The sequence below is a fragment of the Bubalus bubalis genome, chromosome 9 (genome assembly GCF_019923935.1).
Source record: "Bubalus bubalis isolate 160015118507 breed Murrah chromosome 9, NDDB_SH_1, whole genome shotgun sequence".
In the NCBI taxonomy this organism is placed as follows: Eukaryota; Metazoa; Chordata; class Mammalia; order Artiodactyla; family Bovidae; genus Bubalus; species Bubalus bubalis.
In genome coordinates this window covers 51,531,222-51,542,255 of record NC_059165.1, presented here as the reverse complement: position 1 = coordinate 51,542,255, position 11,034 = coordinate 51,531,222, and the positions used below count along the sequence as shown (strand labels likewise).

Here is an 11,034-nt window from a genome sequence, read left to right as displayed (position 1 = left end):
AGTGTGGTGGGAGTTGCTCCGTCGTGTCCGACTCTTTGAGAACCCATGGACCGTAGCCCGTCAGGCTTCTCTGTCCATGGAATTCTCCAGGCAAGAATACCTGAATAGGTTGCCATTCCCTTCTCCAGAGATAGGTGTAATTAATTATCTAAAATTATAGATTATTGAAGTTCTGTCTTAAATCATGAAAGGAAAGCCCATGAACCATCTTATCTCAGCTTATTTAAACATTACCTTTGTTGTTGCCTTATATATTTTGCTTTCAGGTAGGGGCAGTATAAAAAAGGATTGTTGACATTTCATTAAAGATTTTTTTTAACAGAAGATGAGAAATTCTCATTTATTTGGTATTTCAAGAAGTATGTTAAGGCTCTGCACATTTCTTAGTCTTCATGGAAAAGTGAGTTAGCTGTAACGAAGTCCATTTTTTGACAATAAGGAACTAAGATGTATGATTTTAAATATACTAAAATATGCTATTATGGTAATAAAGATAAATTTTACTAAACTGCATTACTCTTTTATTAAGTCAGGAAGAGGTTGCCCCAGATGAGTTTCTGTGATGATGAGTTGAATACCTTTGCCTAAATAGGGAGATATGAATCAGTGTACATACAACCTCAATGTGCAGTTGGATAGAAGAATCAGAAATAGCCCTGCAGGGTCTCATGAATAAGTAGTTCTATTGAAATCATTTTGAATTTTCATTATTTGGATAAATGCATCAACGATTTCTTCCTCTTTATGGCCATAGCCATGGCAAGGTTCATTTATATCTGTCCTATCTTAACCTGGCAAGGGATTTTTTTCTTCAGAATGCTGACAGTTCCATACATACCAGAAGCATAATCACCAAACCTGCCTTTAGATGTCACACATACTGACTCTAACTTTTCAGGAAGTGTTCTTATCTTCCTTCCTTAGGCCAATAGATGGCCTTGTTGGATTCCTGAGTTTCATCCTCCTTTGCTGTACCTTTTAGGGAGTAATATAGCAAAAAATTTTTACTGTATTAAAGAGTTACAGAGAGAAAAGAAAAGTTATAGATATTTAGTCTATTACTTTTCCTATCTTATATGGTAGAAATATTATAGAGATGATCTGAGTATGTGTGTACAGAGATGGCAAGCGAGAGACTGAAGCTTCCTTAGTACAAATTCACTGTACATTTTTTTTTTAACACTGATCATGTTGTGTGGTTTCTAAAGTTGGATGCCTGGAGATGTTCCAATATGAATTTTTACGTTCTTTTTAATTTCTGTTTTTGGTTATGTTCTATATTGATTAAAAGACATTCCTGTCAATGTATGTAAGAATATGAAAAAGAATAAATATATATGTATAACTGAGTCACTTTCTGTACAGTAGAAATATAAGTCAACTATACTTTAATATAATTTTAAAAAATACATTATAGTAATGACATATATAATTAAAATAAATATATATTATAAAACATTTTACCTATGAGGGTATAATATCAAAAATGCTTGCAGACAACTAATCCCTGCTTTAATCCAATGTCTTATTGTATAAGCAAGGTTAAATGAAAGCCAGAGAGAAGAACTTGCCTGAATGACAGGTACAACAGAATAAGATCTAGATAAACATCCTAATATTCAGGATTATCAGTTTTCCACCTTTCTCTTACTTCAAATGATTTTTTATATATTTATATCTGGTATAAAGCCTAAATTAAGATACCATATTGGACTTTCCTGGTGGTACAGTGGATGAGAATCCACCTGCCTATGCAGGAGACACGGGTTTGATCCCTGGCCCAGGAAGATTCCACAAAGCCCATGCGCCACAGCTACTGAGCCCATGTGCTACAACTACTGAAGACTGTGCTTCGCAAGAAGAGAAGCCACTGCAATGAGAAGCCCACGCACCACAGCAAAGAAGCCCATGCCGTGGCTTGCCCGAAGGCCTGCGCCAAGCAACAAAGACCCAGTACAACCAAATAAATAAATAAACTTTAAAAAAGAATCTAGAAACAAAAAAGATGTCATTAAAAAATATATATATTAAGTCCTGCCTTGATATCTGAGCCTTGTGTGTGCTTAGTTGCTCAGTCGTGTTCAACTCTTTGAGACCCCATGAACTATAACAGCCCACCAGGCTCCTCTGTCCATGGGATTCTCCAAGAAAAAAATACTGGAGTGCATTGCCTTTCCCTTCTCCAGAGGATCTTCCAGAGCCTCAAATGCCTAACCATGAGTTTCCATGCTCTCACCAGGGACAAATCCCAATGAATGACAATGGCTGCCCACAGGATAGTACCTCTATCAGCAGGATCAACTATATTCCAGTTGGTCTTCAACCTGATGGGTTTCACTTCCATGCCAGTCTGAAAATCATTGAAACAAGCAAGTGACATCATTCCATAGCAAAGAGAGGTCACTGTATTTCTTGTTACTACAAAACATGCTTCACTTGTTCGACCTAATTATTCAATTGAATGATTTTGTTGGATGGGGCATCTTTGTAAATACATTATACAAAGTAAAAGAAGTCAAAGGAGTAGACACAAGGGACAACATAGTGTTTCATTGTATTTATATAAAACTTCCAGAAAAGGCAAAGCAATCAAATAAAATGTAGATTGGTGGTTGCCTGGTGCTGAGGGTTGGAAGTGGGAGTGACATCTAAAATATAAGAAAGATAATACTGGATGATCTGAAAGGAAAGGAAAGTGAAGTGGCTCAGTCGTGTCCGACTCTTTGCAACCCCATGGACTGTAGCCTACCACGCTTCTCCATCCATGGGATTTTCCAGGCAAGACTACTGGAGTAGGTTGCCATTTCCTTCTCCAGGGGATATTCCTGACCCAGGGATTGAACCCAGGTCTCCCACATTGTAGGCAGACGCTTTACCATCTGTGGCTCAGACTGAAGTCACTGGATGCTGTAAATGTTCTTAAATTGTTGTGATGGTTATATATCTAGGTATATTTACAATAATCATTGCATTATACCTAAAAATGACTATGTTTTTGGCATATAAATATAAAAATAAACATGTTTAAAATAAAATACAAGTTGCATATTAAAAGTGCCTTTTATTACCAAAGTGTCAAGTTTTAACTATTATTAAATACCAAGTTTTTTATTTTCATTATTGAGTAAAATATAAGATTCTTGTAGGAACTAAGTTAGATTACATATGGGAAGCTGCTTCATAGAGCTTTGGTAGACAATAGTGACTCAATAAGAAATGGTTTCCACTCTTAGCGGACAATAATTTTAAATAGTATACTGAAAGTTCCAAGAAAATAGTATTATATCTATTTTTGCTTAACAGCTTTTCCCTATCATCTTACTTAGGGCTTGATACATAATAGGTTTTTATACAATATTTTTAATAAAAATAAAAAGAATACATATATGAATACATCAGGGTTCACGGAATAACTTTCAGAATTTTAATTGTGGTAAAATACATATAAATTTTATTGTCTTAACAATTTCTAAGCATACAGTTTATTAGCATTAAATATATTGACACTGTTGAACAATCAATCTTTAAAATTCTTTTCATCTCACAGAACTAAAAATCTCTACACTTTAAACAACTACCCAATTACCCATCTCCCTCTCCCTGAGCCCAGGAAACCACCATTCTACTTTATGTGTCTATGGCTTTGCTACTACTCTAGTAGTACTTCATATAAGTGGAATCATAGAGTATTTGCCTTTTGCTATAATATGTGTCAGAATTTTTTCTTTCAATGCTGAATAATATCCTATTGTATGTATATACTGTATTTTGCTTATCTGTTTATTTGTTGATGGTCATAGGTGTTACTTCCATTTCTTGGCTACTCTGCTGTTAGGAATATTGGCATAGAAATATCTCTTCAAGATCTTGGTTTCAAGTCTTTTGAGTATATGTCCAGGAGTAGAATTACTGGATTATATGGTAATTCTATTTTTAAATTTTAAAGGAATTGCCAAACTGTTTTCTATAGTAGCTGTACCATTTTACACTCTTCCAACAGTGCACAAGAATTCCAATTTTTCTGCATCTTTGCCAACATCTGGGTTTTTTTCTGCTTTTTTAATAGCAGACTTCCTAATGGGTGTGAGGTAGTACCTCACTTTGATTTTGGTTTACTCTTTGAAGAGTTATTTTTTACACAACCTATGTTGGGAAAAAGGTCATGAAACAAGCTGATTTTTTTTTTTTTAACAATGTGACTCCAAAAATGTACACTGCATTAAACAATTTCATTAAGAATTAATATTGGAGAATTTAAACAAAGAAAATCCACCATGTAGATCACAAAAATGAAATCACAAAATTTCAATAAAAATGTGAAGATTTTTACCAAAAAAGGAGCATGCCTTTTTAATGGAAAATTGTACTTGTCTTTCAGTATATATGAAATTCTACTCCTAGGTATATATCTACAGACATGAAAATATATGGTCACACAAAAACCTGTACAGGACTGTTAACAGCTACAGTGTCATTATACACATCAAGGAGATTCAGTCTACTGATAAATGGATAAAGAAAATGTGTTCTATCTATAAGATGGATTATTATTTTGTCATAAAAAGCAAAGAAGTATGATAGCATGCTACAACAGGGATGAACCTTGAAAACATTTTGCTAAGTAAAAGAAACTAGAAACAAGATACCTTCCATATATACTGATATAAAGGCATACCTTGGAGATTTTGTGGGTTTGGTTCCAGACCACCAATTAAGTAAATATTTCAATAGTGAGTCACATGAATTTTTTGCTTTCCCAGTGCACAGAAAAGCAATGTTACAATATACTGCAGACTATTAAGCATGCAATAGCACTATGTCTAAAGCAACCATGTATACATCCCTTGATTTTAAAATGCTTTATTGCTAAAGAAATGCTGACCATCAAATGATTCTTAATGAGTCATGGTAGAAAATATCAAAGATTACTTATCACAAATCACTATAGCAAATATAACAATAATGAAAAAGTGTGAACCATTGCAAGAATTACCAAAAAGTGACACAGGGACTCAAAGTGAGCAAATGCTGTTGGAAGAACGGCACTGACACACTTGCTTTATATGAGGTTGCCACATACCTTCAATCAGTAAAGAGTGTAGTGTCCAGGAAGTGCAATAAAGCAAAATGCAATAAAACAAAGTATTACTGTAGATATAGACCTATATATTCCATTTACAAGAAAATCTCACATGTTATATGATTCCATTGATGTGAAATGTCCCGAAGAGGCAGAGAGACCAGAAGCAGTTTAGTGGTTGCCGAGAATTATAGGTGGGGTATTGGGAAGTACCTGGGTTTATCTGTTTGGTTTTTTCTTGGAATGGGTGAGATGATGTAAATGTTCTGTAAGAAGATAGTGGTGATGGTTGCACAACATTGTGAATATATACTTAAAAAAGTTTGTTTTAAAATGGGACATGTTAAGTTTTATGATACTGTAAATCAAGTGTTCTTCAATTAATTTTTAACATTTTTTATAATGGAAAAGAATACACACATAAATTTACCAGCAATTCACTGAATAATATTTCTTATACATGTCTTTTACAATGAAAAGGGCCATTGAAGTGGTTGAATGCATTTTAATAATGTGACTCTAAATTTATGTATTTTAATGGATACTTTCATTAGGAATTACTATGAAAGAATGTAAATGAATAAGTAACTCCCATATAGATTATCTTTTAGAGGTAAAAATGTTTACTGAAAAACCAAGCAGGTCTGATATTACATATATAGCAGCTTGAAACTTGCTTTCTAGTAGTCAGTCTACAATTCTGTCTGGACCAAGCTTTAAATGAAAACTGACCACTCAAATAAAGCCATTTCTTGCTGGTTGGGAGATAAATAGAGAAGCATCAGACATGGAGCACAAATGAATATTCTAAATCAATAAAGGCAAATTTGGCTGGTCTGCTACTGAACCATGTGGCTAGCATTTGTGATCAGAAGATTGACGTGTAATATTTGTTAGAATTCAAGTTCCCATATTCCTCTTCTAGAGGTTTTGACTCTTTAGAATAAAGAGAAGCCCAACTGTCTGCCCTTTTAATAAACTTCCAAGTTATGGATTATTCACCTTTGAGATTATTTCTTTAATTATAGTTACAAAAAGTATTCAGGTGTTTTAACCCACTAATCAAAAGCAGAGACATTACGTTGCCAACAAAGGTCCGTCTAGTCAAGGCTATGGTTTTTCCTGTGGTCATGTATGGATGTGAGAGTTGGACTGTGAAGAAGGCTGAGTGCCGAAGAATTGATGCTTTTGAACTGTGGTGTTGGAGAAGACTCTTGAGAGTCCCTTGGACTGCAAGGAGATCCAACCAGTCCATTCTGAAGGAGATCAGCCCTGGGATTTCTTTGGAAGGAATGATGCTAAAGCTGAAACTCCAGTACTTTGGCCACCTCATGCGAAGAGTTGACTCATTGGAAAAGACTCTGATGCTGGGAGGGATTGGGGGCAGGAGGAGAAGGGGACGACAGAGGATGAGATGGCTGGATGGCATCACTGACTCGATGGACGTGAGTCTGGGTGAACTCCAGGAGTTGGTGATGGACAGGGAGGCCTGGTGTGCTGCGATTCATGGGGTCGCAAAGAGTCAGACACGACTGAGCGACTGAACTGACTGACTGACTGAACCCACTAATCAACCAAAAACAGAAAGGGTATTTTAATAAAGATAATATTACTTAACATTTTATTGACTGAAATATTCATGATTACAAACCGTATTAGGTTTTCTATTATGGAACACACAATTAAGGTAGGTTTTCAATTGTCAATGTTTAATTGAAGAAAGAAAAAAGGAATCTTTTTCATTGGTGGGTTCTTAGAGTTGGAAAAATTCTCCAACAACCTACCTTCTGTCTTGTGTACTACTGAAGGCTTAGTCTGGTCATCTAGGAATTTAAAGCCCTGTTTTAGAAGACTAACTGGTTGTAGAATACATAGAAAAATAGGATTGCAATAAAAGCCATAGGAATTTGTGGCTGAGGCAGAGTCAGCAACGACCCCAATGACTAAAATCAAATCTTCCATCTTCTCTGTAAAGAAAGAAAGAGAAAGAAAAATTATTTTAAAAAGTATTTAAAATTGCCTGACTATTGCACTAAGTGCTTCTCCATGAGGAGACTCTGACTGTGACAGAGCTAGGAGGGCTGTGCTCCAGAAGCAGCAGGGCCCCTTCCAGGCCCCCTACTCTGCACAGGTCCTCCTGACCCCCTGGGGCTACTTGACTCTTCCTACATGTTCCCTCCTGACTCAGCCTTGGAACCCCCCCAGACCTCAGGAAGAGGATTAGAGATTGTATTCCTGGTTCTCTAAAAGTAGAAGCCCATCTGGGGATTCAGTGAGTGGAAATACCAGTGAGAGAAACTGAGGCAGGAAATAGGATGGCTGGCTGAACCTTTAGACTGGGAATACCTGCAGAGGGAAGGAGGCAGGAAGGGAGGTTAGGTTGAAGTGTCCTAGACTGCCCTGCTCTCTGAGGAAAGTTTGGAGTCTTGTCATGGAGTTCAGGGGACAAAGTGAACCATCAGAGGAGTTCCTTTCTGACATAAATTGTAATGGATTTAAATTTCTAAAGGCAGTAGAGTTTCTTGCTCAGTTATGCTCCCTGTAGCTTGGAGCTACATCATAGAGGTTATTATTCAAACTCTGGAGTTAACAATTACATTATACTGGCCACCAGACTGCCAGTATTAAGTCAAGCAATTAAATCAAGTAAATGTAGTTGGTTTATACATGTAGGAAACATCCAGCAGGAATATACTTCAAGGTCAAATAAAAACTATTTTTATGAATGAGACTTCAGGCAAAGATACCAGTGTGTTTCTGTGGCTTTTACAGGAAAGAACAGTTATTTTCCATGTTTTACTGTGCCTTGGCTATCAGAAACATGGATGTTCCTATTATTTTCTGATTTTGTCTTCATTGTTTTTGAAGAGGCAATAGTGAGTTTTTTGTTCTTACATTTTTTCACTGCAGAAAACGCATTTATTGGAGTACGTTTTGCCATTTGTTGCACAGACTGGATCCATTTCTCTGCTACAAAAATGTAATTGACGAATATATATACTACACTCTGGCTGTTAAACATAAACAGACAACATAATATTTTTCAGATAATGAATTTCTTGAATAAAATGTTCTTTGTTCTTAATACATCATGGTATATATCAAAATGAAATATATTCTATATTGAAGTTTAAAAATAGACACAAGTTACTCACATATAAAAAATGCTGTACAGTAGAAACCAACACAACACTGGAACGCAACTATCCCAACTATAAAAAAGTGAATTTGTTATAATTCTCCTGTTTTTCTCAATAGTTTCACTATTAAATAATCTGATACTCCCAGATTACTACCGTATATGTATTCTTTCATATATATTAGTGTTTATAAATGTGTACTTAACCATATACATATATATATATATATAATTTGGTTAGTAATGGTAGTGTTGGCAATTTACATAAATAAATAGAAGTGTGTGTATACTGACATAACCTGCTTTTTTTTTTTTTTAATATATAATACCTAAATTCTTATTGGAACATAGGCATGCTCATTCACTTACTTACTGCTATATGAGCTGATTTTTAGACATGTTTAAATATATTCATCTGTTTAGTTGCTCAGAAATGTAGTTGATTTTCTTCACCTCTGTATAATATTTCACTCTGAGGTTTTATGAAAATTATTATTTTATATTCCTCCTAGAAGTGGAAATTTTTTTTTAGCTACTTTAATTTTAGCCTTTCTCTTTTCTAGGGTAAACAACTCTACTTTAAACACCACTTAACTGCTTTCAGATGATGGCATATAACAAAGTTTATGCCCAATAATAAAATTTTGAGTAAGGGATATTTTTACCTTGTCTGAAATGACAGATGGTTTGACTGGCTGGCAAGATTCTATTTCTTGAACTAAGCGTAATAAGGACACTTTATCTTACTTTCTGAAGAATTATTATGTGGTATTTTTTTTTTTGTAAAATTACCTTTTAAACTAAATAACGAAAAGTTTACCTTTTTCAATTCCCACATTAATCAATATAAACTTACAGCTTCACGCATTTCACGCATTTTTCTTGAAGATGCAAAAGAAGTTTCTGCAATCAACATACAAAAGGAAGATTAAAAGCAAGATGATGAAGAGGGAAAAACAGTCTTTGATAGGATATACCCACAGCCACACACATCACCTACACAAACACAGCAAGAAATGAGGTGAGGCTACTGTGGCAGTATCAGAATAATAATTTCACAAAATAACTCCGAACCTGGAAACAGAATTCTAAATTCACCTCTCTGTGAAAAAATAACTTTAAGTATGGTTTAATAATCACCAAAACTTCCTATGGAGATACCTTTTTTCCTCATTTTTATAAATAAGATATTCTAGTCAGAGAAAAAACACCTTGCTTAGTGCACCTTAATATGCTTGTATGAAGTCACTGAATATGAATAAGTTACTTACTACTTAATTTCTTCAAACTCAGCTCGAGTATCATGAATCACTTTAATACCTCACAGCTGCTCTACTCTGAAATTCATGGGCCACCTTGTGCTTTATGAAAGATAAGTGGTCAGCAGAGGGATCCATCAGTTCTCTCCTAACACAAATTTTGACTTTAGTGCACTCAGAGCTGGCAAGCAATGAGTAGGATTGTTGAGGAATACCAGATCTAGAGGGCAGTATTACTCCCCACACTCTGCATTTAGCAGCCATGAAATCCAACCTCCAAAAATGGGGAAAATTATATAAATATCTTTAGTCCTAAATGAACAAACATCTAAATTCTACTGTTCATTCTAACCACCCTTTCTATCTCTACCTTTCTAAGGAGGGAAATGAGAAACCAATCAACTGACGCAATTTGTGAAAAGATATTTGTAACATACCGCGTTTCATTTTGCCAGTTTTTTAAGTATTACACACCCAGGACATCAAGCGCCTCCCTTCCTAAATGATGGTAGTTGTTTCCTGCATTTTCTATGATGTGTGAATGGCTTCATCTAGGATTGAAAAATTTACTCACCACAATAAAGAGGAAATGCCAAGCCAACGATTAAAATAGCTTTGATCCATGATGAGAAGAAAGACATTTTACCAAGTCTGTAGAAGAAATGCATAGGAATGCTCATAACACACCGGCACAGGAACAAATTGCCCATTTCCAAATGAAAGTTTCTTACTTCTAAAGGAACTGACCCACTCTCCTAGATTTGTATTTATGGTGGGAATCTTGCTGTAATCCACGGGACATACAGGTGAACAGAAGGCCTCGTAGAGGCTTGAGAGAAACACTAGGACAGGTCCTCTTTGCCCACTTTAAGAAGGAGAAGTTCACCCTCCAAACCCTTGGCTCAGCCCACAAGGAGCCTGGCTGCATTTAAAGAAATATGCACTTTGGACGTTTAGTTTGTCCTCAGAAAATAAATAGTTGTTTCAGAAAGGACTGACCTGGAGCAGTCTTCTCCAGTGTGACATGCCAGGGCTGCCTCCATAGCATCCCCACCTAACCTACCTGACACAGAGAAGGTGGCAGAGTGTGAGGGCTGCAGCTCCAGGGACTGCACCTGTAGGATCTCCTCTCAATTTCCCCCAGCTGAGGAGTCTCCTTTAATGGACTGTAGGTGAGGAGCCTGGTGCAGGGACACAGATGACCCCGAGCAGACAAGACCCTGAGGTTTTTTGTGTTCCTCCTCGTAAAGATCTTATACAGATCATCTCTCAGCAGGAGTTTGGGGCGATTTTAATCTGATGAGCATGTATGAGGAAGGGAGAAGGTGACAACAATGCTTTGAAACCCTAAGGTATAGAGGAGATGGGACAGCTTTCCAAGCTCCTGAGTTGAAAACAAAGGCTCATCAAACCACAAAGAGAAGAATGAGTCTCGGGAACTATAATTAGATACATACCTACACCCTTAGTATTTTGAAGGACACTAGAAGCCCATTAGACTCAATTGGAGATTTGATTTTCATTATACTTTTTTTTTGTAGTTAAATGGAAATTTT

General features: G+C 35.9%; 1 protein-coding gene across 2 annotated transcripts; it reads right to left on the bottom strand.

The window, feature by feature from the left end:
- Positions 1–6,677: 6,677 nt before the first annotated feature.
- On the bottom strand, positions 6,678–10,587 carry LOC102397864 (sperm-associated acrosin inhibitor-like). Of its 2 annotated transcripts, XM_044948668.2 has the most exons (5): positions 10,226–10,539; positions 10,053–10,129; positions 9,076–9,122; positions 7,976–8,091; positions 6,678–7,047 (listed from the first exon to the last, which is right to left on the bottom strand). In XM_044948668.2, the coding sequence occupies exons 2-5, from the start codon at positions 10,117–10,119 to the stop codon at positions 7,005–7,007; spliced, it is 273 nt and encodes a 90-aa protein (XP_044804603.1). In that variant the 5' UTR covers positions 10,120–10,129; positions 10,226–10,539; the 3' UTR covers positions 6,678–7,004. The 2 variants fall into 2 exon arrangements, with proteins under 2 accessions (XP_044804603.1, XP_025148252.2); XM_025292467.3 differs by having other exon boundaries at positions 10,053–10,587.
- Between the last annotated feature and the right edge of the window lie 447 nt (positions 10,588–11,034).

What these genes read in the sequence shown, in the direction of transcription:
- LOC102397864 (XM_025292467.3), bottom strand. Translation starts at nt 10,188, where the DNA reads ATGGGCAATTTGTTCCTGTGCCGGTGTGTTATGAGCATTCCTATGCAT. An exon ending in TGCGTGAAATGCGTGAAGCT is followed by an intron (nt 8,092 to 9,075) that starts GTAAGTTTATAT and finishes TATGTTTAACAG; the next exon opens with CCAGAGTGTAGTATATATAT. An exon ending in GTTTTCTGCAGTGAAAAAAT is followed by an intron (nt 7,048 to 7,975) that starts GTAAGAACAAAA and finishes CTTTCTTTACAG; the next exon opens with AGAAGATGGAAGATTTGATT.